This window comes from Chionomys nivalis, chromosome 19 (genome assembly GCF_950005125.1).
Source record: "Chionomys nivalis chromosome 19, mChiNiv1.1, whole genome shotgun sequence".
Classification (NCBI taxonomy): domain Eukaryota; kingdom Metazoa; phylum Chordata; class Mammalia; order Rodentia; family Cricetidae; genus Chionomys; species Chionomys nivalis.
Window position 1 is genome coordinate 56,981,320 of NC_080104.1, and position 27,746 is coordinate 57,009,065.

At 49.3% G+C, this 27,746-nt stretch overlaps 1 protein-coding gene across 2 annotated transcripts in view; it reads right to left on the minus strand.

Moving 5' to 3' along the window:
* Ubash3a (ubiquitin associated and SH3 domain containing A) overlaps positions 1 to 27,224 on the minus strand; it is a 30,085-nt gene extending 2,861 nt beyond the window's left edge. For both annotated transcript variants that reach the window (XM_057751636.1, XM_057751637.1), the window contains exons 1-11: positions 27,112 to 27,224; positions 25,391 to 25,444; positions 22,764 to 22,950; positions 21,377 to 21,575; positions 18,583 to 18,752; positions 17,200 to 17,408; positions 7,957 to 8,083; positions 5,959 to 6,058; positions 5,033 to 5,155; positions 2,093 to 2,185; positions 205 to 349 (exon numbers count right to left, since the gene is read on the minus strand). In XM_057751636.1, coding sequence (XP_057607619.1) covers positions 205 to 349; positions 2,093 to 2,185; positions 5,033 to 5,155; positions 5,959 to 6,058; positions 7,957 to 8,083; positions 17,200 to 17,408; positions 18,583 to 18,752; positions 21,377 to 21,575; positions 22,764 to 22,950; positions 25,391 to 25,444; positions 27,112 to 27,224 — 1,520 coding nt within the window. The remainder of the gene's footprint in view (positions 1 to 204; positions 350 to 2,092; positions 2,186 to 5,032; positions 5,156 to 5,958; positions 6,059 to 7,956; positions 8,084 to 17,199; positions 17,409 to 18,582; positions 18,753 to 21,376; positions 21,576 to 22,763; positions 22,951 to 25,390; positions 25,445 to 27,111) is intronic.
* Between the last annotated feature and the right edge of the window lie 522 nt (positions 27,225 to 27,746).

The window sequence follows — 27,746 nt, forward strand, 5'->3', positions numbered from 1 at the left end:
CTGTAGCCGCCTTCACCAGGAGTCTTGTTGGTTTAGCCAAGCAGGACCAAATCCTCAAGCCATTTCCCATGGCCTCCCCATTGCTCATGCTATATCCACGGATCATTCTCCCTTACTCTCCACGGCAGAGCCCCACCTAGTAGCTAGATTTTCTTTAAGAAGACCTAGAGAAGCGTGAGTAGCAGAGAATGGGAAGGTACCTACCTGTAATCAGGGTCAATGTTGAAGTTTGCCTCTTTCAGCTCCTCCAAGGTCAGGAAGTTTGGAGTGGCCTTGCTGGCTTCCCACTTCATCCATTCAAAGATTCCAGGCTCAACTCTTATCTTCAGCTTCTTCTCAAGTTTGAGTTCTGGGGTTAGTGGAAAACAAGCATGGGCGTCACCTAAAGAAGTTTCTTCATAGCTAGAACCACTATGCTAGTTAGTGGTTTTGTCAGCTCAACACAAGGCAGACATCTGGGAAGAGAATCGCCATCGAGAAAATGCCTCCTTGAGATCGGTCTGCAGGGTGAGTCCCTAGCTGTACTGAAATTCACTACATAGAGTCCTTGAACTCAGAGACTTGCTGCCTCTGTATCCCAAGTGCTGAGACTGACGGTGGGCACCACTATGCCTATTTCCTTGATCAATTACTGGTGTGGGAGGGCCAAAAGCACTGTGGGTGGTGCTGTGCTTAGACAGGCAATTCTGGGCGCTATAAGAAAGCAGACTGAGGGGCTGGAGAGATGGCTCAGCGGTTAAGAGCTCTGGACTGCTCTTCCAGAGGACCCGGGTTCAATTCCCAGCACCCACATGGCAGCTCACAACTGTCTGAAAAAATGCAGTTCTATGAGATCTGACACCTTCACACCAATGCACATAAAATAAAGTTAAATAAATCATTAAAAATTAAAAAAAAAAGAAAGCAGACTGAGCAAGCCATGGGTGTGGTGGGGCAAGCCAGGAGTTAGCAGCGCTCCTCCATGGCTTCAGCTCCTGCCTCCAGGTTCCTGCTTTGAGATCTGATCAAAGCTTCTCTGCCTGGTGGGTGTGTCATGGAAGCATAAGTCAAATACGCCTCTTCCTCCCCCCATTGGATTTGGTTAGTGTTTTATCACAGTAATGGAAAAACAGACTAGGGCACCAACCTATACATGAGCCCAGGGAAACCCTTCACAAATGTGTCTCTTTCCTGGCAAACGGCATCCTGGGATGTAAGCACAGCACTGCTGTCTCTGAGACCCAAACCGCCAGGCAGGGACTACACTGCTTTGCTAGGGGACACCATAGGCAGCAGGCCCACCATAGGGTGTGACTCTAACTCTAGATACAGCTTACTCAACCCATGCCACAGCCTTGATAGAATGATACGGTGATAGTAACGGGGAGCCCTGGTGGGCAAGAGGTAACGAGTCGGAGAGAAACACCTGGAACATTCCGATTCCTTACAGCTCACCCTCCCCAAGCATTTTCTATCTTGATTGAAAGACCCATCAAGTAAGGCATCAGGGATGAAACTGTAATGGAGAGGGGTTCCGACTGGGGGCAGGGACCCTGCCTCCTAACTGCTGACCTTGGACGGGAACGTTGTTCTACAGTGAACAGGGAGGGCCTCCATCCCCTGCTTTGTACACTTTTGTGACCCTCTAAGAATGGACAGAACCCATATGACCCCCAGCTGCCCACGTGATTATATCACATTGCATGGCTGAGGGGATCCGCTAACGGGTCCCTGACAGCCAGGTGACGCTGGACAGCTCCCTTTGAGCATCAACCCTGCTCTTGGATGTCATGCATGTTGGATCTAGAAGGGTCCACAGCAGCCCCAGCTCTCTAGGTTCGTGCGTGTTCCTTTCTAAGTACTGAGACACCTGGTGGAAAGGAGCCAGAGGAGCAAAGTATGATGACAGACACTGACCCCGTGACACCAGTTCCCATGGGTCCTACAACCCTAGCGTTCTAGGATGTTAGTGGCTCATTTCTTTCAAGCAGCCCCTAGAAAGCAGTTTCTAACTGCCTATTGGCTTAGATGTGGCTGTTCCCTGCCCATCATCTCATTCACCCCACCCCCTCCTTTCTCCCCATGGAGAGTGGCCTCAAGATCAACGACCCACCTTCCAGGATGTGCTTGGCTGTCTGCACACAGCGCAGGGCAGGTGACGCGTAGACGGCGGTGACTCTGATGCCGCTGTCCAGCAGAGCCTCTCCTGGAAAACAGGAGGTAGGAAACACCCTTCATGCATCAGCCCATGATGAGGGCTTGCCATGGCGGTGGGCAGGGATGAATGAGGCTCCTACCCATGGCTGTCCACATCTGCGGGATCCCCCACCAGGCTAGGGGAGAAATTGCAACTGTGACCAGCAATCGTTCTTGTGACTACATTGTATTGTATAGTGGAGGGGTTGACCCGGGGTCAGTGAACCCATGGGTAGTGGAGGTTCCTCCTAGCTGGCTACAGAACAGGAATGAGAGGAAACCAAAGGGAATGTACTTGGCATATGACCCATATTCCTTGGCTGTGTTGAAAGATGGAGGGGCCCATGTTACAAGGCATTGGGTGTGGCCTCAGAAGCAGAGTGTGGCCAATAGCAGCCAGTGAAGGTCCCAGTGCTGCATCCCTAAGGACCCGAGTTCTGCTCACGGCCTGGGTGAATCTGGAAGGAGGCCTGGGCTCCAGACAGAAGTGACTCTGTGGGCTGAGAACTCACCATGCCCTGCTTAAGTCAGGTCTGCACTGTGGCTTAGCATGAACATTGCTTTATATATTCGCGGTCTTTTAGTTGGTCACTTCAAGGCTAGTCATGGCTTGTGGAATGACAAGCTGTAATCCAATTGTGTTTTTTTGTGACATCAGAAGCCCAGCTGGTGGCAAAGGAAGCTCTATGGCACAAGAGGGATTTGGCATGAAAGCCAGGAGGCTTGGGGATTGTCAGTGATAGGCAACCTGGAGTAGTGCCCTTGGTGCCTGAGGATGGGACCTTAGTCAGCCCTCCTCGTCTGTGATCTGTACCCAAGGACTGATAGGGATCAAAAGTATCAGAAAACATGACTGTGCTGACTATGCAGATTTCATGCAAAATTTATGGTTTTTTTTTTTTTTAATATAAAGGATTTGCGTACCCATTGACCATGCCCATGGAGGATCCTGGTACCTATCCCCCAGCATCCCATGGGGCAATAGAGAACAAGTTAAAATAAGGCTGGACTCAATACCAACGTGTCTTCTGTAAAGGAGAAGGCTGAGTAGAGACACAGATACAGAGGGATGATGGGAAGGCACGTGGCAAAGATCCCATGGAGCCACAGGGAGGGACAGGTCTTCCTTATAGCCTCAGAAGGAGCCATCTGCTGGTGCCATGACCTTGGGGACTTCAACCTTAGCATCGTCAGGTGACTAATGATGTTTAAGCCACCCAGGCTTTGGCACTAATACAGCAGCTCGGGATGCTCACCACCCATACAAGACACTCACACTGAGAACTGTTCAAACATTTCCATAAGTGTTTAGGCATGAAGGCAGGACTTCTGGAGACACACACGATACATGCATGCACATGTGTTCATTGGCCACATTGCCCTAAGAGAGAAGGGATCCTGTTCAGCTGTGTGTAGCTTGTGTGTCCCAACCCCAGAACCAACTGTCGCCTCACTGGGAGCCTGAAACAGTCAGAGAATGAATGCAGAATGTCCATCGAGAAAGCTGGCAGAGAAACAGTGTACTCACACAGGGTGAGAAGCAGGAGAGCTGGTTCTGCTGGGTTCCTTTAGTTGGCCAACCAGAGACTGGGCTGTCCGAATTTATAAGATGTGCACCAGACAAGTTCAGCAATCTCCTCAGCTCCCCAGATTAGATCTCATGGAAGGAGTGACTACCCATTCTTAACTCAAACTCTGAGGGACAGTGCAATATAACCTGTGAAGGAGTGTGCCTTCACAGTGTGTGTGTGTGTGAGTGTGTGCGTGCGTGTGTGTGTGAGTGCGTGTGTGAGTGCGTGTGTGAGTGCGTGCGCGTGTGTGAGTGCGTGCGCGTGTGAGTGTGTGCGCGTGAGTGTGTGTGCGTGTGTGTGTGAGTGTGTGTGAGTGTGTGTATGCATGTATGTGAAGGTCGGAGGTCAACCTCCAAAGCCATCCTCAGGAATGCTCTTCACCCTTTAAGACAGCGTTTCTCACTGTCCTCGAACTCACTGTGTACGCTAGGATGGCTGGCCTAGGAGCTGGCTGGCCAGCGAACCCTGGGGAGCAATCTGTCTCTGTGTTTCTAGCACGGGGAATATGAGGGCGTGTCACCACACCCAATTTTTTCATGTAGGTTCTGAGGATCAAACTTGTGCTTGCACAGCAAACCCTTGGCTGACGGTGCCATCTCCTCAGCTCAGCTTTAATCTTGTAAGTGACACTCTTGGCGTGTGTAGTGTTCATTGATTGTCCTCTCCCTACAGTGCCCCCTCCCTATATTTTATTGCTTGCATCATCAACCATCCATTACTAGATCAGATTGCTGCACTTTTGGTCCCTAACTGTGTGACCCTGGATAAATCATCTGACATCTCTGTGGTTTGAATGAGAATGCCCCCACCCTGGGCTCATCTATTTGAATATTTGGTCCCAAGTTAGTGGAACTGTTTGGGAAAGATTAGGAGGGGCGGCCTTGTTGGAGGAGGTGTGTCACTGGGGGAGGGCTTTGAGGTTTAAAAAGCTTAAATCAGGCCCAGGATCCTTCTGCTTCCTGCCTGTGGATCAGATGTAAGCTCTCGGCTACCGTTCCAGTCCATGCCTGCCTGCCTAGCGGCATGCTCCCTGCCATGATGTTTGTGGACTAACCCTCTGAAACTATAAGCAAGTCCTCAAGCAAATGCATCCTTTTATAAATTGCCTTGGTCACATATCTTCATAGCAATAGAACAGTAACTAAGACAATCTCTGTGTCCCCGGAAGGGCAGAGTATGGAAGATCCCAGTACTGATGTCAAAGGATGCATGGCAGGGGCTCAGTGTGTACAGCTAAGATCATTGTTATCACTGTTACTCTCTGGTAGGAATGCTCTTAAACATACCAGCAAGTCTGGCCTGGAAAATTCCACAGGATGATAAGGGTGGATCGTTCTCGAAGTCTTTGATGCCGCTGCTCCTCCTGGGCAGGCTGCGGGGGAAGTTCAGATCCGGCCTGTAGTGTTTTCCTAAGGTCCAAACAAGTAGAAGACACCTGGGATCATTGAGTCAGATCCATTTGTCTCTCAAGACCCCCAAACCGAGATCCACATGGGAAGGTTATCGTCTAAGCCTTGCCAGTGTTGTTGTTTCTAGAATGTTCTCTGTGATGTGAACTCAGCTCACGGAGCAAATATTGCTTCTCAGGCCTGTGACATATTCTCAAATGCAGAGCACATGGGTTTGAGCCCAGGGACCAGGAGCCCACTTTGTCTTCTCAGTGCTTATCACTAACACAAGGGGAGGAAATGTCCTCTCCAGGACAGGCTTCTGAGTGGGTATCAGTTAACTGGTGCATTGTGAAGCCTCTGGTGTGTATTGCTGCTAGGACAGTGCACACTTGACTGGAGGTGCCCCATCTTGGGAACTTTTCAGTCAGGTGTTTGAATGCAGGGCCAGAATATGGGCTGCATGACACCCTGGTCCCTTTGAGTTTGACAGTGAGGCTTTAAAATCTGTCAACCTGTTGGAAATTCCGACCTTTAGCTCTGAGCTGTGGGACCAGAAACAAGTGGCTTAACCTGTCTCACCGGAGAAAAGGGGAAACCAGAATTGTCACATGTCACTGAACTGATGCCAAGGGCCTGGCTCAGACACATGACCAATGTGTATATAGGTGGGTTTCCATATCCATACAAGCGACACCAAACCCTTGGGGCACTGCCATTTCCCAACAGTAGCTTTGCCGCGGTGGCTCTATAGGACAGACTGTTGGGATTTAGGGTTCCTCGAGGACACAGAGTCTGTTTAGAGTCATCTGGACTCAACCTACCGTCGGCGGTAGTGCACTGCTGTAGCCACGACTTCCCAAAGACCTGGTCCACTCTCTCCCCATGGCGTATTACCAGCACCCCTCTCCTCATGATGGTAGCCTGGGGTGGAAACAATGGGACACAGAGTAGTCAGTCAGACTCCCTCTACAGTATCCACTAGTCGTTGCCTAGAGACAGACTTTCTCACAACGTGCTCAGCAACCAGAGTCAGGCTGCCAGCCTCCACAGTGATGAGGCTGGGGGATTGCTTCCGTTTCTCCCTAAGTTTAATTTCCTGGATACCATGACATCATAAAGGAGATGAAAAGAGGACTCACTCTGTCACAGATACGTACTTTTCAACTTTTTTGTCTCTTCCAAGTATCTATCTATCTATCTATCTATCTATCTATCTATCTATCTATCTATCTATCTATCTATCTATCTCCTTTATTATTCCCTCCCTTCTTTCTTTTCTCCCTCCCTACCTCTTTCCCTCCCTCTCTTCCTTTCCCCTCTTTCTTTCTTGCTATTTCCTCTCTTCCCCACTCTCTCTTTCATATATTAATCTATTGATAGTTTCCTCATTTACTGCTGCTCTTCCTCCTCTGAGGAGCCCTCCAGGACTACCCATGTTTGAATCTGTCCCAGGGCAGCTTTCTCGTAGTGCCCAGGCGTATGTTTTGCCTCTGAGCACCCAGGCAAGAAGCCTTGCTCTTCTTCCTCATCGCCTTCCTCTAGCTGGCCAGTCTCTGCTTGCCCAAGTGGTCTTTGTGAGTAGGACAGCCATCCTGAAGTGCACCTGAGGTGGGCTGAGGATCCCTGCAGGTACCAAAATTCACAGATGCTCAAGTCCCTTGTATAAAATGACATGATATTTGCACTGAACATAGACACATCCCCTGGTATTCTAACTCATCTACAGGCAACTTAAACACCTAATGCCATTTAATGCTATGCGAACAATAGCTATGCTGTATTGTTAAAGAACAATGGCAGGGAAAGTCTGTATGTGTTCAGTACTGGTGAAGCCACTGTCTTCCTTCCTTCCTTCCTTCCTTCCTTCCTTCCTTCCTTCCTTCCTTCCTTCCTTCTTCCCTCCTCCCTCCTTTCTTCTTTCCTTTCTTTCTTCCTTGTTTTTCTTTTGAGACATGTTCTGACACCGTAGCCCAGGCTGCCCTGGAACTTTCTATGTACCCCAGGATGGTCTCAGACTCACAGCTATCCTCCTGCCTCTACCTCTCAAGTACTGGGATTAGATATATGTCACCACAGTCAGTTTGGATCTTGAATGTTACTCAAAGGCTTGCATGTAGAAGGCTTGCTTACCAGCCTATGGTATTACCAAGACAGGGACCTTTAAGAAACAGGGCACTGGACTAGAGACTTTGAAGAGCTATTGGGACCCAGGCCTTTCCTCTCTTTGCTTTCTGGCCTCTATCAGGTAGCCAAGTCTCTTCTACTGTCTGCATCTATCATGGTAAGTTACACCATGAGAGGCCCAAAGCAAAAAGGCCCAATGAGGATGGACTGAAGACTCTGAGACCATAACAAACAAACCAAGACAAACCTTTCACTTTGTGAAGCTGGCCATTGTAGGTGTTCTGTAGCAACGCTGGGAAGCTGGGGAAGACAAGGGGCAGTCTTCTATAATGTTTCCACCCTTACTTGGTTGAATCAATGGGGTACAGAGGCCATATTTTATTTTGTTTGAATTCTTTGCCTGGCAGTCTCTATGCCCTCCTTTCTGGGTTGTCCTTTGCACCTCACAGTCCAGGGCACAGGCCTACTGTGCTCTTGGGGAGGCCTGTGCTTTGCAGAGTAGCCTGAGGGGCCTTAGCAGCGGGTATCATTCTTTAGGAGGGGCTCCTATGTGTGGGGGTCCGTCCTCACTTGGGAGAAAAGCCAAACTCTGGCAGTCATGTCTTCCAGGGTGCTAAACCAGCAAGCACAGTTTACTCACAAAAACAAAACAAAACAACAAACAAACAAACAAGCAAAACCCACGGTCCTGTTACCTGCAGAGCCTGTATGCTGCTAATGTTCCTTGACATGGATGGAGGGTGGAACTCCCCATTTCTTCTGCTGCTGGCGTCACCGTCCTTCCTGGAGTTCAGGTCCATGGCTAGACTGAACGTGTATGTCCTGTGGGGGAAGAGGAGCGGCAGTGAATAGAGACATAACATGTCGTCACCATGGTATCTGATCATGGATGTTCCTGGGAATATCTGCATCAACCTCTGCAGTGAAGATCAAGACCACGAAATAAAGTCAAGTCTGCAGCATGCAGTGACTCTGAAGTGGACAGGTCCCCTGTGGTTGACTCTCCTCAACCATCCATGAGGTATGTTTTCATTTCTTAGCCCTTTTCTTACAACAGATTATCACATGGCAACCAACAGCTCCCCATGGTTCCAGCCTGAAACCTGTCTAGAGCTATATGGCATCATTCATCCTGCGTCTTGGCTGCTGCTGTCTGCCTGACAGCTGTGACCAAGTCCTGGGCTGTCTGTGACTTTGTCGTATTTCTGTTCAGCTGGAACCTCCAACTCGCCCCTGAATGATCTCGAAAGCCCCATCCCACCCTCTCGGAGAATCTCCAACAAAGAAAAGGTGCCAGAAAACCCAATTTTCCATTCCTGGTGACTACTGCAACTTCCTCCCTTGTTGTCTACAGCCCGTGTCCCTGACTAAACATTCCAGCTTTTGACCATACCTGGGCGCAAACCCAGCTGGTGGCAGACACATCATCACCCCTAGCCTATAGCATATATAATCTCCCTGGTTTAGTTTGGGTGTGTGGCTTCTCCAGCCTCCATTTCTGGAACTGGAGAACCCATCCAGGAATTGCTTTGTTCAAATAAACCTGTTCTTACACTTTTTCAATTTGACTTAATCTAGCTTACTGTGTTGTGGAGAAACCTATTATCCAGGTACAGAAAGTCTATTAATTTTGACATAGTTCATGCATTTAAATGTTTTTATTTTGTTTTATGTAAACGGAAGCTTTGCCTGTGTGTATGTATGTCTATTATGATTTCAGCCACGGTATGGCTGACACTTCTGGGTTCCATGGCCACACATGTGCAGACAAGCCCTCAGGCATGACCCACATGCAGCATGGTTGCATCACCTACATATGATGCAACTGCGTGAGCCCTTGGGTGCATGCATGAGCTCCATCATCTGCATATGAAGTAACCATGTGATCCCTCTGTGCACATGCACTAGGCAGCCCTTAAAAGCTGGACATGCCATCTTTAGCTCTCTCTCTCTGCACACCGACCCACCAGGTCTGTACACCCCCCCCCCATAAACTCCTAAGCATGTTTGTTGCTTGTTCTGTGTTTCCTTCTCACTTGTGCCAGGTAATTTCATTGGTGCCATGACCCAACCACAACCGTCATCTGTAACAGGGAGCCATGGGTAAACATCATGGTATCAGGATGGCCCATCTCCTAACCCTAACCCCTAACCCTAACCCTAACCATCTCTTGGACAATGGAGTCACATACTCGGTACTGAGGGAATTCTGGGGGCCTGTCTCTCCTCTCCTCGCCTGCCCATTATACGAGCCTGCTCTGGGCTCTCTGCATGAGCCCTTTCTCCATCCCATCCAGAGACTCCAGCAAGCCCTTATCCAGGCTCCAGCTCTTCATCTCCCAGATTTAACTCATTCTTTCTCCCTCTATGTAACAGAGAAGCAGGGATATGCCCTTGGGGTCCTAGGACATCAGCTGGGACCTTCCTTTGCACCTGTAGCATACCTGTCAACGAAGCTGGACCTCACCATTCAGGGCTGTGCACCCTACATACGTGCTTTAGTGGCTGCTGAGCTAACTCATGAGTCAAAAAAACTAACCTTTGGGTCGCCCACCACAATCTGTCCCATCTCTTAACTTACAAAGGCTTACAAACCTTACCCCCTTCCCGAGTTCTTTCCCTCCATAGTAGAATATGCCACATTCACTTTTCAATTCTGACCACCCCTTAATAGCTCAAATCTCCTACCTCAACCTAACACTTATTCCTGCATAGAAACCTTAGAGGATCTACCGCTCCACCCCTCACATATACAGGAGAGCAAACTGTCCCAGGCCACTTATACCTGGTACACAGATGACAGCTCCTTTTTATGCGAAGGAGCCTATAAAGCAGGCTATGCCATAGTGTCAGATACTGGGGTGATGGAGGCACAGGCACTCCTTGCCCATACTACTAATCAGCAAGCTGAATTAACAGCGCTTACCCATGTCTTCCAGTTAACAAAGGGACACTCTTTAAATGTTTACACAGACTCTAAATATGCCTTTCCTAGCCTCCTGTCCCACGCAGCTGTCTGGAAGGAGCATGGGCTTCTTACAGTGAAAGGAGGATCCATAACTAACTCAGGTTATATTATGGACTTGTTAAAAGCCTCCCATCTCCCCAAAGCTATAGGAATTATTCACTGTCAGACTCATCAGACTAACAGTTCCATTATTTCCAAGGGAAATAACCGGGCTGACCGAGCAGCTAGAACAGCAGCATTCTAGAGCCCAAACCTACCTCAATCACCTCAGGGGGTTCATACAGTATAGCCCACATTCTCACAGACACCTCCTGACACCCGGCAAATTCTGTCCTACCCACATCAGCTCTTTCATCCTAAGAGCAAAGTTCTGTTTCATTTTGTCAGGGCTTACCTCCAACTCACCCCTGAAGGACTTAGAGTTCTTAAAAGCTATCACTGCCTCTTGTAAAATCTGTCAAAAGTCAGATCCCAAGATCAAATATCGTAGCTTCCCTTTTCCTACCTACCAGGCCAGGGACTCCCTTCCAGGAACTGACTGACAGCTTAATTTTACTCATATGCCCACAGTCAGACAAGTTAAATATCTCCTGGTTTTGTGGACACCATGTCATGGTGGATTGAAGCGTTTCCCACCACTAGCAAGAGGGCTGAGACAGTTTCTGATGCTCTTCTCAGAGAAATTATTCCCTGGTTTGGAATCCCAACCTCTCTTCAGTCAGATAATGGCCCAGAGTTTACTTCCCAGATCTCTCAAACTTTATCTATGGCTCTTAACATTCCCTGGCATTTTCATATCCCAAACCATCCTCAGTCTTCATGGAAGGTAGAACGAACTAACCGTTCCTTAAAAAAATGTTCTTGTTAAGATGTCACAGGAGCTTCACCTTGACTGAATAAAACTTTTGCCTCTGACCCTTCTTAGGCTTAGGGCTCTCCCCAAAAGCCCCCTTTCCATCTCGCCCTTTGAACTCACGTATGGGCGGCCGGTTTTAACCCCTGGCCTCTCACCTAAATCCTCTTCCCTTCCTGATCCCCTGCTTACTCTGCTGATATCCCATCTTCACTCCCTATTATGGGACTTTACTGACTACTCATTACCTCAACCATGTGCCAATTCATGCCCACTGCTGATTAAAATAGGAGATCAGGTTCTATTCTCTCCCCCAGACCAATGCCCCTCACCCCATTCCCCTACATGGCAGGGCCCCTTTAAAGTGATTCTTGTAACTCCCACAGCTGCCAAGCTCGAGGGACTCTCTCACTGGATCCACCTGTCTCACCTTAAACCTTTCACTCTTCCAGCTCAAGATAACCCCTCATATACGGTAACTCAAACAGTGCCCTGTTCCCTTATGTTCCAGAGGGCACCAAGATCAGCCACTTTTTCTCCAGTTCCAGAAAAATAAAAGTTTCATCACCGCACTCAACCCTCCTATGCCAAAAACTCCGCATATTCTCCCTCTTCCTCTTTCTCCTATCTGCTTTACCAACTTCTCTATATCTCCAATGTCATACATAAATTTCCAGTTAACCACTCAGCTGTTATTACAGGGACCATCATTAAACATAGAGCCGGAGGTACAAGGATTACCAAAAGCCCAGGTGGTAAGAAACAATAATGAGTTTGGGGACATTCACAGCCCCAGACTCCAAAAACTCACAAAACAGACTTTTACCTAACAGGTTTATCATTGACTGCAGCAGTGTCTCCTGGATATTAAGGTAAAACCATGATGCTAAAGAGAACAAGCGCCTTAAGATTTGCTTCAGGTAAACATTGAGGGGTCTAATAATTCCCCTTCTTTTCCTCCCTCCTCCCCACCATCTTCCATTCCAACACTATTACTATTGTAATTATAAGCTTTTAATATGTCTAAAATTTATTTCTTTTCAAATTTTTTTCATAAGCTCCAGGGAGCCAACTGAACCTATTTAAATGGACCAGACTCGTCCAGAATAAGTATCATTAATTCTTCCCTTATCATTCCTGGTCTTGGGAACCCCTGAGAAATTCCCTCCTCCATCCCCAAAAAACCCCTCTATCTTCCATCTTGGGACTCTCTTCCCTTAATCACCAGGATCTAAAATTTTTCCAGACATGATTTTCTGCCTTTCCAGCATCTTGCAAGGTCCAGGCCAGACAGCCAGTTCCACAGAACCCAGAAAAAACACAAAAGAAATCAGCTACCCCAGGACGTGGTCAAGCATCTTAACTCTCCGATGCCCACAAAATCAGCAGGAAGCAATCACTAGAGACCTTACGATGCCCCCATTCCCACCCATTAAAGACTCTAAACTCCCCAAATTTTTGCCCCATCCCCACCCATTAAAGATCCCAAACTCTCCAAACTTTAATAATAAACAAAAGGGTGGAACATTATGATTTCAGCCACAATATGGCTGAAACTTCTGGGTTCCAGGGCCACACATGTACGGACAAGCCGTCAGGTGTGACCCAAATGTGGCATGGTTGCATCACTTACGTATGGCACAGCTGTGTGAGCCCTTGCAGGCATGTGTGATCTCTGTCATCTGCGTATGATGTAACCACGTCATCCCCCTGTGTACACTTGCTAGGCAGCCCTTAAAAGCTTGACACGCCATCTTCTGCCCTCTCTCTCTGCACACCGACTTCACCAGGTCTGCACACCCCCCCCCCAATAAACTCCTAAGCGGGTTTGTTGTGTGTTCCGTGTTTCCTTCTCACTTGCGCCAGGTGATTTCACTGTCCATCATGCATATGCCTGATATCCATGGAGGCTGGAAGAGGGCATCAGATCCCTTGGGCCTGGAGTTATAGACAGCTGTGAGCCCCAGAGTGGGTGCCGAGAATTGAACTCAGGTCCTCTGAAAGGGCAGCCAGTGCTCTTAACCACTGAGCTATCTATCTAGTCTTATCATGTATTTTTTGGATACCTACATATTATAGTCCTCCGTGCCTGTCATTGTGTCCTGTCCTGTCTTGATTTGTAACCTTTTATGGACACTTCCAGATGGTCTCGGACTGGAGAGATGGCTCAGTCATTAAAGGCTGGGCACATAGCCCAAAAGACTTTCTTCATGCATTCGCACACTGCAGACACCAGTGGGTTGGAATGCAGGCGTGAGTGGGTCCCGAAGATGGAGAGTGACGCACACTAGTGCCACTGACACAGCCCCTTTGTAACAAGCACATCACACAGAGCAGGTACAGCGGACGCATCCCGACACAGGAAGTGCTGGTGGCTTTCTTCTTCCTGAGGGCAAGGCAGAGACACCTGTGTAACGGGGCTCAGACGGTGAAGCCATCGTTATCTCTGAGTGACATCTGTGAACTTTACAGTCAGAGAGGAAGTCTCCGCTTGTCTTTCCATTAAAAAGGCAAGCGTCGCTGGGGAAGGCAGAGAGGGCGGGCATGCGGCATGTTTGTCGTTTTTGTTTTTCTCTTGGACTTAAGAGAACCACTTAGTGGTTAACTTGTGCTGTAGAAATTGACAGATTTCCATTCCCTTTGTTCCTAGAAGGGGGTCACCTCGGTGTGAGTCATCTCAAAGACAAAGTCCCAGGGTTACTGTCACACAGATTGGGGCTTCGATTATGGAACAGGTTTCATTTTCTCACTGCCCTGGAGACCGGGAGGTCTAAGGTCAAGGGGCTTGTGATTCATCCTGGGGACTCTGTCCTGGGCTTGAAGATAAGATGGCATCTTCCCCCTGTGTCCTCAATGATTGCCCATCTGAACAAAGTATAAGATTGGGTAAGGGATCATAGTAAGACCTTGTTTTTACCTTGATTTAAAAGTCTTTCTTTAAAAAAAAAAAGCCCACCTGGGCTTCAGCATATGTATGTTTGGAGGGCTACCTCTCATTCAGCAACGGTGCTCTTGCTGTGTAGGGGTCTCTCGCCACCAGCTTGTTTCGTGGGGTTTGATGTCTTCTGTGATGGAATGTCCTCACGTGGTCGGAAGACAGCTTCAGGTCCTCCTGGGCTCTAGTTCTTAGCTCTTGCCTCAGTGATCTCTAGCTAGGCTGTATCCACACCCTGTGAAGATGCCTGAAACTGAGGTAGTTCAGGAGTGTGCCCTCCCCCCCAGCCATCTTCCAGTAACAGGTAATCTAAGTAATAGGTTGGCACTGGGTCAGGACTCCTGGGTCCTCAGAATCCTGTAGCCACCCTGAAGAGGTTACATGGGTGCTGGTGGGTTACAAGGTGTTCACATGACAGCCACCTTCAGGTCTGGGAAGGTGTCCTCTGAGCAGGAAGGGGCCTTTTTCCACGTGGTTTGCAGATCTTTCCCTGGGCGGTGGCTTACCAGTGATTCTTGCTGTTTGTATCAAGCAAGCCTTGTGTGAGCCCTGTGCCTTGAGAGATACATGTCAAATGTCTATACAACAAGCTGTCTGCCCCACAGCTCAACTATCTGTGCACACACTTGTCTGACTGCATTCCCCAGTGATTAACATTTTCATTCAGATATGCCCGAACCTCTCTTGAGACAGGGTCTCTTTGTGTAGCCCTGGCTGCCTTGGAACTTGGAAGTCTGCCTGCCTCCTAAGTACTGGGATTTAGGCTGAGCATCACCGTGCCCCAATTTTAAACCTCTTTAAATGTTTAAAAGAATGTTTAGTAGCTTTAGAAACCATAGCCAACCCAGCCTACAGTCACCCCTCAGTCAGCTTGGGACCTTGATGCTATCCTGTGAGAAAGAGGGGGGACCCTTTCGAGTACACCACAGCACTCAGCCAGAACTTGCTTTTTCTTGCAATTTTTTGGAATATACACTGGTTCCTTACAGAAGGTCAGGTCTCACAGGAAGGTCAGGGTTACAAGGTGGGACCCTTCTGAGGTGACACACGGAAAAGGAAGTGGAGCTGTTGCTAGCCACAGCAGCTGCAGAATCCAGCCTGTTCCTCGCCTGATGGTTTCTCCTCCACAGTGAGATTTTCTGCCCTAGCGAGGAGAGAAGGATGAGGGGGGCACTAAAGGACCCCCCGCCTCCTGGAGCCTGATGCCAACATCTCTGGTCCTATGTTTTGCTGTTTCTAAAGCAGCTAATTGATCACGTGGCATCTGTAGGAAGTAAAAGCTTCCTTGAGTTTGTGACATTGATCTCCCCTTCACTACCCAAGCTGGGAACTCAGCTTTCATGGGAGGGTGTGTTCAGCTCTCTCTCTGGGCCTTTGTGACTGTGGCTCATGAACTGACAATTGATATAAAGCCTTGGAATCATGGCTGAGTTTTCCTTCCCAAGTTTATAGCTGTGCTCCTTAGCTCTTATGAATTAGCATATGAGGCTAAGATGACATGGAATGGCCCACTGCAGAACTGGCTGAATCCATGCCTTTTAAAAGCTATTTTATATCAGTGTATATAACAGATTCATAAGCACATATAAGAGTCTGTGGTTAGCTCATTTGCTTAGCATACACGAAACCCATGTGATGGCACATGACTGGAGATGGAGGCAGGAGCATATGAAGTTCAAGGTTATCCTTGGCTATAGAGCAACATAGTGCGTCCCAGGGCAGCCTGGGCTACATGAGATCCTACCTGGGTGGGGATGGTGGGGGACCTACTCTGTTGTCAACTGCATTTGGTGGCCTAAGGGCACAAATATTGTCCCTGGTTTGTTATGCAACCCAAATGTAAGCTTAATTAACAGGAAGAAACAGTAGCATAGAACTCATCTGATCTCACTTAATACTTTAAAAAACCTCCACTTAAAAAAAATAACAACTTCTTGCCAAGTCTAGTCAATTTCCCCATGATCCTCTGCCAGTCACAACTATACTTTCAAACTATGGTTTGGTAAAAATGACTAAAATCAATCTTTGCTTCGGATATTCAAAGTACGTTGCTTCTTCACTTATTCTAAACAGAAGTTTTAGCTACCAGAACTTTTACCACACTCTGTATCCAGCTTCCAATAGGACATGAATAAAACATGGTTTTTGTAGAGTTTCCACATTTTTGCCTCGTGAGCCAGCTTTGATAGAAAGAGAGACAGGAAAGAGCTCCCTGGATACAGAGGGGCTAGAAAATCTGTCCACAGACAATGTCCAGCAAACATGCACAATGCACACAGGCACTGCATGCTTGTAAACACACACAGGGAAAAAGCAAAGAAAAAGCCATGGTTATTCTGGCAGAGTGCACACAGCGTGTGAAGGCGACTGCTGCTGCCCAGGGATGCCCACAGGGCTGAGGCACAGACATAGGAAGCTGGGGAAAGATCCCTGTGTTGCAGAGAAGTGCTTAGCAACATTGTTTGCGGGGAACAGAACTGGGAAAGAATGGAGTTGGTTAAGTAGCCCAAGTTAACTCTAAGCACAGGGTCAAAGCTAACACCAAGTTTCTCCCTTTCGCTCATAGTAAAATGGGAGAGGAAACAGGTGCTGTGGCGGAGGAGCCAATACATTCCCAACACCACCACCACCCTAGTTCTGATCACTTTGAAAATCCTTAGCCTTGACAGATGGTGCTAGATGTTGAAATAAAGAGATCGGACAACCAAGCTGGAAGAAACGAACCATCAAGAGTATGCCAGCTTCCGGGAAATACATTTTACCAACAACCACATGAGCTCAGGGAAGGACCCCGAGCCTCAACTGAGACCCCAGTGCCAGCCATGCCAGGATCACAGCCTTGTAGGACCCTGAGCAGAGGACCCAGTTAAATCTGTGTCATTTCGTTAAAGAACACTAGAAAATTGCTAGCCCTCCTTAGAACACTACGAGGCCCAGTTCTGACCTCTGTGTGCACTGTCTGGTGCTCATAAAAAGGAAGTATTTCACAGTGCTATCTTAGGAGAGTAATTGAAGCAATCTGATTTCCGGAGAGTTATCAGCAGAAACCATAAACAGACCATACGCCTACCGTGTGCGCAGAGGGATAACGTGGCCAGTATGGGGACTGTTTTCCTAAGGACAGAACCATCTGGAAGCTCACTGTTTCAGGTGATAACTGACAGAGGGAGGACAATTCTCACCTGTGCTTAACCCAGGTGTCAGCCTCACTGGCTCGCTCGGTGTAGTTCTCTGGCAGGAAGCCCCGGCAGCCAGTCCGATGTGAGATCCCGATGGCCCAGCCCTCACTGGCTTCCTCCTGCTGAGTGGGGTCCACGAAGATGTATTCACCAGGACTGAGGACTAGCTCATCCGCGTTCTGGGGTTTGTACTGGAACAGCACCTTCAGGGTCTAGAAGGGAGGCAGTGGACCCAGATCTTAGTGAGGGTTTGGCTGGGAAGCAGCAGCAGTAGGAAGCCAGATCACCTCTGCCTAGCCTTCTGGTTCCTCTGATGGGTCCTATGCCTCCAAAGCCCCATCGTGCCTTTGTATATGATACACAGTGTGCAACCAGCATGGAACAGTGTAGAACAGTGCCAAATACCAATAAAGTTCATTGTCTGTCTTCCGCCCATCCTTTCGTGCACCCATCTGCCTACTCATCTGCCAGCCCACTTGCCCGTTCGTTTATCTGCCTGCTGACATGTTTGTTCATCCTTTAGCCCACCCGCCACCCATCCACTCATGCATTCCTCTGCCCATCCATTCACATACCCATTTCCACCTATCCATCTATCCCTCCATCCACGTTTCCATTCATCAGTCTGTCCATCAATCTGGCCGCTCATTTTTCCATTCATTCATCTTTCCAGTCAGTCATCTGTCTACTCATCCATCTACCTGCTTACCCACCTGTCCTTCATTCATTCACCGCCCACCCACCTATTCTTCCTTCATCCATACATCTACCCATCCATTCAGACATCTATCCACCCATTCATTCTTCCATCCATCCGTCTGTCCGTCCGTCTGTCCGTCCATCCATCCGTCCATCCATCCACTTATTCACATATCCACCCACCTACCCATCTATCCACTAGTCCATCATTTACCCCCCCCCACATCTGTTTCTCTTATAGGAAAGACCTTACAGTGCGACCAAATGTGTATATCCACCTTCCTTGGTGTGAAGCTATTCACAATCTCTCTTATGACAAGGGATTTGGAAACTCCCTCATACTTATTCCCTGTGTGGCATACTTTCCTCCTCAACTAATCATCTCTTAGGAAAGGAAACCTCGGAATGAAACCCACCAAAATCATTACACAGGGTGAATGAATAAGCAAACCATGGATTGACCCATCTTGACAATGGGCCTTTCTAATGTCACGGAAGAGCTTTCATTGTCTTTTGAAATGACTCATCTAAAAGGAATGCTACTTTCTAGAATCCAGCAGAGGGTAGCCCCCTCTTCCCTTCAGGGAGGGGTGTAGAGCTGGGTGACAGCCAAGGAGTGTTCCTTTCTTTACCTCCTTCCAGCAAGGAAGGCTGGGCCAGCCCACCAGCCAGGCCAGGTCCTCTCACCTGGTAGTGCACAAAACGCATGTCCCGGGAGTACAGGGCAGCTGTCCACTGGCAGATGTGACTGGGCTGGATAGCTCTGGCCAGCTGTTCCAGGGTCCTCTGATGGTGAGGGTAGAACTTGTGGGCCAAGGTCAGGTGTAGTTGCTTGGTGCAGGGCTTGACTGTGCAGTCTGTGGAGTCAAGGAAATGTAAGATGCTGAATGTCAAATGAACATAGGGTGTTGGGGACCCATTCTGGATGTCGGGTGAGATTGGGGGTGCTCAGAACCTGCTCCTGAATCAGCCCTGCCTGCCTGGACCAGGAAGAAACCCTTTCTGGTCATGCTTCTGTTCTACCATGCCTGCTCCTCAGTGTTGGCGCTTTCTTGACACGGCAGGGACTGGGCTCTCCCTGTTAGGAAGGATGTGGTTGGATGCTTGCAGAGTTTTTGAAGAAAAACAAAAGGTAGGCATGGAGATGTGGTTCCAAGTCTTCAGAGGTTAGTCTGCAAGCTAGTTTGGATGATAGCAATGCAGCAGTGGCCCCTTCATTCTCAGCTGCACATACAGCAGGGCCTACATGCTAGGTCTAGGTCTTGGTTTGAGACAGTATCTCCTGTGTCTAAAGATTGCTTTGACCTTGAACTTCTGATCCTCCTGCCTCTATCTCCTGAGTGCCAGGGTCATAAGTGTGCACTCTCATACCTGGTTTATGTGTTGCTAGGGACTGAACCTAGGGCCTCATCATTGCTAGGCAAACCCTTTACCCACTGAGTTACAACCTCACCCCAGACCAATGCCTTTTGCTTGAAGAAGAGTCTCAGGAGGAAAATTTCCTGAGTGATGGCCTGTAAAACCCGCAGCACGTCTAATGTTCACTTGACTTTCCTCCCCGGAGGCCCTGGTAGTGCTAAGGCCCAGGGCTTTGCGATGGCCTCTGACCTTGAGGACCCTTTGGCATCATGGGAACAGCCAGGTCTGGTGTCAGTTGGACCATAAAGCATTTCAGACTCTGAGGAGACAGTCCAGTTTCTTCATAGAAATGACACAGGCTTTGCTGTGGGGGATCTGATTTCAAGGCTCTTTTGTCCTTGTCACTAAGGGGCCTTGACTGAGTGCCATGCTCTGACTCAGTTTCCTTTAACAGCTAGGACTTAGGACAAAGAGAGCTGGTTCTGGGACTCTGGAGTCCACGGGGGACTCTCAGTACCCTAAAACTGTTTGTCACCTCTCTATGCAGGACAGGAAACAAAGAGGGCTTGTTATTCCCCAATGAAAGTTCTGGAAGGCAACATGACGCTAGGTACAACCACAGCATTCTTCACACGGGGAACCTTTAACACCAGCTAGACCCTGGCCAGGTCCTTGAGCCCCAAGCTTCTGGGAAGGCAGCCAGGACAGGTGGCACAAAGGTGTGTGTAGGTTATGGGAAATTCCTTTTGTGACTCTTTTTAGCAGTTGGGGAGGGTGGGCTCCCCTTGTGAGTCAGCAGGGTCTGGAAAAGACCTGGTCTGGCTTCCCCAGAGACCCAGGGCTGAGTCATTCTGACTTCTGAACAGGCTTTTGTTTTTCCTCTGTTGCCTTGTGTACCTGGGCTTCTTTTCGCTGCCGAGAGGGCTAGAGTGGGCAGGAAGGGACTCGGGACACTCCTGAGCTGTCATCCCAGGAGGGACTCGTAGCCTCTCAGGTCAACCTGAGGCATGACCTGGGAAGGCAAGAAGGACAAGCTCAGGGCCAGGAGATGGATAAGAGGTCAGGGCCAGCTCTCCGGGAAGTGGGGCCTATCAATCAGAGCCCTGGTAGTGTTCGGTGAGGCAGAATGCTCAGTTCCAGGCCACGAGGATGGGTGAGCATGGCAGAGCATGGCACTCAGCTTCCTGCTGCAACAGGGTAGCCAAATTGAATGTCATAAAACAACAGGAGTGTATTGTCTTAGAAATCTAGGCCAAAGTTCAAAATCCAGGTGTGGGCAGAGCCACATTCCTTCTGAAGGCTCTCAGGGTGGGTCCTTTGGGGTCCTCCAGCTCCTGGTGGCCCCAGGCAGCCCTTGGCTGTGGCCCTATCCTGCTCATTTCTGCCTCTGTGGTCAAGTGGCCTCCTTGGTATCTCCATGTATTGTTTTCAGAAAATGAAATTTTTTTTGTGGGGGGGGTCACTTTCCTCCAGTGTGACCTCATCTCAACTAATTGCATCTTTAAAGAGCCCACTGTTAAATAAGGTCCCGTTCTGAAGTTCCTGGTGGCAGGGGACCTTGTGTAACCTAGCACAGGGATGCGGGACAGGATTCCTGCTGGGCAGTATAGTTTCCTTATCCTTCTTTCCCTTTGTTTGCTTGTTCCTTCCTTCCTCCCTCCCTCCCTCCCTCCCTCCCCCTCCCTCCCTTTTTTCCTCCCTCCCTTCTTCCTTCCTTCCATTCTGAGATAGAGTCTCATGTAATAAAAGTATGACTCGCTTGCTATGTAGTGAAGGGTGTTCTTGAACTTCAGCTCCTCTTGTCTCCCCTTTCTGGATTACACGTATATGAACCTCATGCCTGGGATACGTAGCGCTCATACCCTGCCAAGTACTCTTACCAACTGAGACACACCCCTAGAATTTCCTTCTCCCTTTTAAGGCGAGGCCTAGAAGAAACCTCTGGGGGCATAGGCTGTGAGTGACTGGTGCGCTGTTTCCAGACACAAACCAAACTATTCCTCGGAGGATGGACATTAAAGAGCCGTCACCGTGGACAGGAACTAATCCATCAAGGTCGTAGATATGGCTCTGCTGGGACCCAAAGGGTACAGTGTGTCTGCCCACAGCTGGGGCCCCCTACCTGCCAAGACTGATGCCTCTGAGGCAAACGCCATGGCGAATTCTCTGATGACGTCAGCAGGGCTGTCGTTGATGAAGAAGCCGAGGTAGCTGATGGAGGAATGGAGAACAAGAGGAACCAGGGCAGGGAAGGAGTTCAGGATCCTGCTCCCTGCACGCCTCAGAGCCTCATACAAATACTCCACCTTCTGGTCTTCACACTAAGGGAAGAGAAGCAGAGAATGCGTGTCCTCAGAGCTGTTGAATTAATTCACCTGTTGAGAATCAAGGCTTAATTCCTATGGGCTGTTCTCTATCCAAGGCTCTGGGACACTTCCAATGCAGCCCCTACAGCTACGGAGTGAAGAGTCAACCCCCATATTTTCTGCTCGGTTATTTGAGGCATCTTGGGTATGAGTCTTTCTGCAATATGATCCCCTTTATGTTCTTGGTTGGAACTCCCCTGACACTGTCCCCTGTCTCCTCCCAAAGCAGTCCTCTTTCCTTTTGTGTTCCTTGCTTGCCTCAGTTTGAATGCGTTACCTTCTGGTTAGCTCCAGTCAACTCCGAGGAAGCTCACGGTGTCCCATGGGATCCCAGCTCAGACCTCCAGAAAGCAACGATTTAGTTCTGTCCCCAGAGACCTCTCAGTCTCAGGTGCACAGGGGTGCTTTGTGGATGCTTGGGAGATATTGTTTTCTGTGGGATAGCTTCCTGAAGCTTCTTTCTTGCACATTGTGCTTTATGTTCCTCTAGCAGTGTGGAGTGGCAGGGGAAGGCTCTGTCCTGCTGTCCCAGGAGCAGGTGGGCCCTTTTCTAGCTCACCAGGCAGAGGTAGAGAGGAAACGGCTTTGGGTTCTCCTCTATGGCCTTAGGTCTTCTTCTCTTGGTCCAACAATCTCTGCATCCTCTTGCCTTGTCAATGCTCACTGAGGAGGCTGGTGATTTTTACCATGTTTTTTTTTGTTTGTTTGTTTTCTCAGAGGGCCAGGCCCTGACATAGGGAAAACCCTGATTGTGTCCAGCCCACATCAGCACACAGAGGGCTCTTGTTCTGTTGAGGACTTTGCTAGTCTTTGGGTAGACAAGGACCAGGACAGCATCTATCTTCCTAGAGGGACCTATCACCTTCACAGCACCCAAATGTGCTCCTAGAGAAACTGAGAGAAAGATGCAGAGAACCTGGGGTTGTACCTCCTTCTGCCTGGGGGTTGAAGACTCTCAAATGAATTGGGTCCTGAAGGATGAATAGAAGTTGGCCAGAGGAGGAAAAAGATCCCCAGAAAGGAGCCAGCTCATGCTGGTGTCTTGATTAAAATAAATCAGTTGTCTTCTGTTGTTGCCTAGTAACCAGAGACAGCTGCTGTCAGCTGCAGTGGTGAGCATGTAAGGCCTCTGGGTGGACTCACCGTGAAAAAGTCGCAGAGTGTCACGTGAGGGAAGACCTCATGAGCCCTGTTCTTCGCACACTGACGCTTGCTCTCCCTCCAGAACTCTTGGAGGTCTTCCAGCAAGGGCCCGGTGGGGCAGAGGAAGAGAGCGTACTCCTGGGGGATGGGGTCATCCAGAGAAGGGTCATTGCAGTGGCCATGCAGCCTGCAACAGAAAACACTGTCATGTCAATTGGAGCTGTCTCCATGGAGGACATGCAGCAGCAGTGACGCCAGCCCAAAGTTAGGGGTCTGCTGATCTCACACAAACACGGCAGGGCTGTGGCCATCCCTGCAAGTGGTGCCCAGCGGTGGGCTGTGTGGCTGCAGGCTAGACCAATCGCACATGCTCTCCAGTCCCATTAGAGTCTGCCAGTGCAGTCAAAGACAGAGGGGCTCAGACCCCAGTCTTCAAGAGAGGCCCGGTAAAGGTACTTTTGTACTATTAAAATTTTCACATTTTATCTTCATTGCCGATTTCAAATTAAATGGAAAAATTGAAACTACAAAAGTTTAGAAAAAATTTCGGTGAAAACCACAGTTTTCTTTTGACTTAAATATTTATTTATTTAGATTAAAAAAGTGTTTATTTATTATTTATTGAGACAGTTCTGTCTACACACCACGGAGGCCTGATGGTGATTCTGCTTACCTCAGCCTCCTCGTTGCCGGGGTTACAGGTGTGAGCCACCACACCTGGCTGAGGAAATCACTCTACATAAAAGACTGCACCAAGCACCAAGTACAAGTTCACTACAGCACAGGTAAAATTGGAAAAGACACAGCTTCTCTCACTGGTCAAGTTAGCATAGCCATCTACTTCAGAGGGTCAAGGCCTTTTCCATTGTGTCTAAAGTGCAGCAAGACCACAGGCTTCGCTGTGCAACCATTACTTAGAGCAACCTGCCAGCATGTGCAGAGGAAAACGCTCAGTGTCTTAATAATTCTACTCCAAGACATTTGTTCCCCAGGGAAGAGCAAGAAGCACAGGCCAAGATTTTCATGGAAAAATTTCTGTAAGGCATAGATAGCCAAGCAGTTGTCAGCTTCCTTAACACACACCCATTGCCATTACAGCTTTGGAGAACTCCCGCTGACTGCCGCTTGCCTGTGATGACACATTAGGGCTAGGAAGTGTGTGTTGTCACTGGGCCCACACCTTGTGCGTAAACCAATTCCCGTGATGGTGATGTGCAAAGACATGGGGCCTGCACCTCTTGACTCCCTGTGGACCCCTTTCCTGAGTTCACCCCAGTGGTGCACCCCTGCCTGTGTGTCCCCTGCCTGTGCACCCCTGCCTGTGCACCCTTGGCCTGTGGTCTTATAAGAAGAGGTTCTCCTAGATCACAGAACCCTGAAACCCATTCACAGGCTTCTACCCAGGGCTGGAAGAACTTTTGTTTTGTTTTGGTAGGTCTGGGAATGGAACCCGGGATGGTAAATATTGATTGCTTATTTGTTAGACTCTAGAATAAATCCTAAAGACCAACTGCCAGGCTCGTCCATGAGGGAACCTCTAGGCTGGGTCAACCTGAATGAGTGGCACCACCCCATGGGTAGGGGAACAGAGCTGAGCAAAATGGAGAGAGTGAGGTGAGCACCAGCAGTGTGGGGGGCTGGCACCTTTGAGCGTGCTGTGTGCACCAACACTCAAATTTCCCTCAGCTTTCTTGCCGTGGATAGGAAGAGAGCAGCTGCCTCAGGCTCACACTTGCACGGCTTTCCCACCACGGTGGGGAGCGCACCCAAACACTCCCAAATTAGCTGTTCCTTCTTTAAGTGGTCTTTGTCAGAATTTGATCTCAGCAACAGTAAAGGAGACTAAGGTAGAACCCAGGTCCCCTTGCACGCTCTCAGGGCAAGCCCTCAGCACGGAGCCACAGCTAAGCCCAGGATCTGCTTTTTACTCTTTGATTGGCATTGTGGCTGCTTCAGATAAGAGCAGGAGGGACTTCCCAGCTGGGTGGGAGGATGGCACCAAGTTATAGCTCCTAAGAACAAGGATTCACCCCACATTCCCCAGGCAGGGGGCTGACGGTGATGGCAGGTAGCTGGGGTGGGTGTTAAGAAAGGTCATGTTTCCCTACCCCCCCTTCTGGGTGTATCCTGAGATACCTTGGGGATTCTCAACTGTTTAAATTCTCCCTCCATCTTCAGTGGCCTGAGAGCATGGTGAATTCTATGTCAACAAAAATGACACCTTCCTATTTATTTAACATGTATCATAAACAAGAAATTTTTAAAAACCAGATTTGGATTAAATCAGTTTCTTTTTTTGTTTGTTTGTTTATATGTGTGTGTGTGTGTGTGTGTGTGTGTGTGAGTATGCTTCTGCACTAGGGAGTGGAAACCATGCTGGGCAGGATCCTTCTAGAGTCCTAAATCTGACTTTTACGTGAGAAAATCTCTAGGTTCTCGCCTCCTGTTTTAAGGAGGGTTATATTTCCTCCCTGGGCTCAGAGTGGGCTGGGTGGGAGTGGACATCATTGTTTCACCTCAACAGACACCGCATCGCCCTCAGAGGATCCACCCAGGCAATAGAGTCCAGGTGGCACCACCCCAACCTCCCCCAGCCCCCATAGGCCTGCAGCTCCCATTCCACTCACCAGTCTGCCGCCTCCTCTGCCGTCTTCCTCCCTGTCGCTGCTAGCGCTTTGAGCCTGCGGATCATGAACACAGGATGGTCAAGGCCCAGTTGAATTTTTTTTTTTCCCTTGGAAGGGGTGAGTCCCAGTAGTGCAGTGGCTGCTTGTCCACACTGTGTCCTACCAGGGCCAAGCTGCTGAACTTCCCGACAGGTACCCAGGAGACGCCGTGACTCGTACCACAACCCCACTCACTCTCCTCCCATGGCTTCACCTCTTCTTCCTGGGCCCTTGGAGTCCTAGCACTCAAAACCTGACCTCTGTCCTCTCTCTGCACCCCACTATTCCGCAACAAGGCCAATCCTGTCTACTTGTGCCTGCTAAGTCAGCGGAGACAGGCTGTGCTTCCCGGACACAGGCAGTCCCACCCCAATGGCTCAGCAGGAAGTATCCCTTACCCAACCACTGGGCAGACTGGTCCACATCCCTCTCCTGGGTCCCCCACTCTCAAATGCTCAGTGCTGCTTTCCTCATGGCTCCATGTGTCTTATTCATTCTGGGACCTGGGATGTAAATACGTCGACTTGCATTTGGCTGAGCTGGGCCAAACAGACCAGAGTGGGCCACAGACCCCACAATCATTGGCTGACACAGTGGTCCCCACTGGAACCCAACGCAGTGCTGCCCAGCACTCCAGCTATTTGTGTGAAAAGCAGCAAGGATGTAGCCGCCCGGAGGGACCATGTCAGAGAGGCCATGCCATGAGCCCTACTCTGAGCCCGACTAAGCACTCTAAGACACAGGTGTCTATTGTTTGAGCTAGCAGGGATTTTGAGCAGTAAAACAGAGTGGGTCTGGGAGGCATTGGGAGCCGGCTCCTGATCTAGGCTGGCCACAGGCTATTCTTTAGACCTTGGTGTTCTCAGCTGCAGTGGGATGGTGAGCATGTTCTGTTCCCCATTTAGTGGCAACAAAGCCCTCCTGATATTGGGAGCAGAAGAGACTAGCTTCAATACCACATCCTCCACAGTGGCCAGGGTCTTTTTTATCGCATTGAAGGAGCGCTTGGCTCACCCCTGAGCCCTGGGCTCCCTGAAGCACACTTCCTGCGTGTGTCTCCCTGGAGATAAGGACTACAGCTAAGAAGCAGGTGTGCAGTGGATGATGTGACCATGGTCAGCAGCATCTCTGCCCTCTCTGAGCTTGAGGACTTGGACAAGCAAGGTGGTGCTGAGCCTGCTGTCCCTGGAATTGCTCACTCATTCTTTTGGTCACTGGACATTCCAGACACTTTCCCTAGAGACAAATGGCTTTCCCTCGGCTGCTTAGAAACTCAAATGGAAGTTCTCTCAAGGGGTCCCAGCCATGGAGGCTCATATCAGATTCCTTGAACTGTCTGTCTCCTTCGGAGTCAGTGAACCGCAGGAGAGTTAGATCTGCCCGTGCTCTCCTCCAAACCCCACAAGGGAGCAACCAGAGACCCACATGGCTTCTAAAGTGCACATGTTTCAGGGTCTCTATCAGTCAGGGGGAGGAGCTAATCTCCCAAGGGTCAAGATCATTTCATGTATAAACAGGAGGAAGGGGGCCCACTTTGGAGCCACCATCTCACACGATAAGGTGACCACGTTAGCAGGAAGTCAGCAACATTTGCTTATCCAATGGTATGGCAGGGGGAACAGAGGTGTCTACCCCAGGCAGGGAAGCCAGGCTGTCTGGCCTTGGCAGCTGCAGGTACTCACGCGGTATGTGTGGGAAAGCCCATGGCCAGGAGGGGGTCCAGAAGTGAGGAGGTGTTGCGGCCCTTGAGCTTGTTGGAGACCTTGGCATACAGCTGCGTCTCCCCCGCAGCCATGTCTTCCTGCTTGCTGGGCAAGAGAGGCGCCTGCTCACTGCAAGGACCAGATAAAGTGAGAGCAGAGAAGGAGGCAGGCTGAGGCTGTGAAGAAAAACCTCAAGCCTTTTTTGATCTTTCTGACACAAGCGAATATCCTGTTTGCACAATGATTGGGCTTGAGTTCTCCCTGCAGGTCCACAGCGGCGTCTTCCAAACCCACCTGTTTTCCACAGCGGGGTCGGCTGTGAAGTTCGTCTTTGGGGTCTGCTGTGTCTGTGGGAAGCATTTGGGAGAAGGGATAGCTGAGAAGGTCGAGGGAGCAGAAGTCTGGAACAGGTTTCTTTCATGGATTCCGCTGGGCACCCACCCTGAACACCCAGGACCTTAGCAACAATGTCTGCAGCAAGACACTGAAGTGTACTGTATGCACTGTCTCTGCTTGCTCTAAAAAAGTTTAGAAAACTCCCCCTTTTTTTTTAATTAAGAGCTTTTAAAGTCCAGCGCTATGTATGCAGCACGAGGAATTTCCACAGAGTGAAC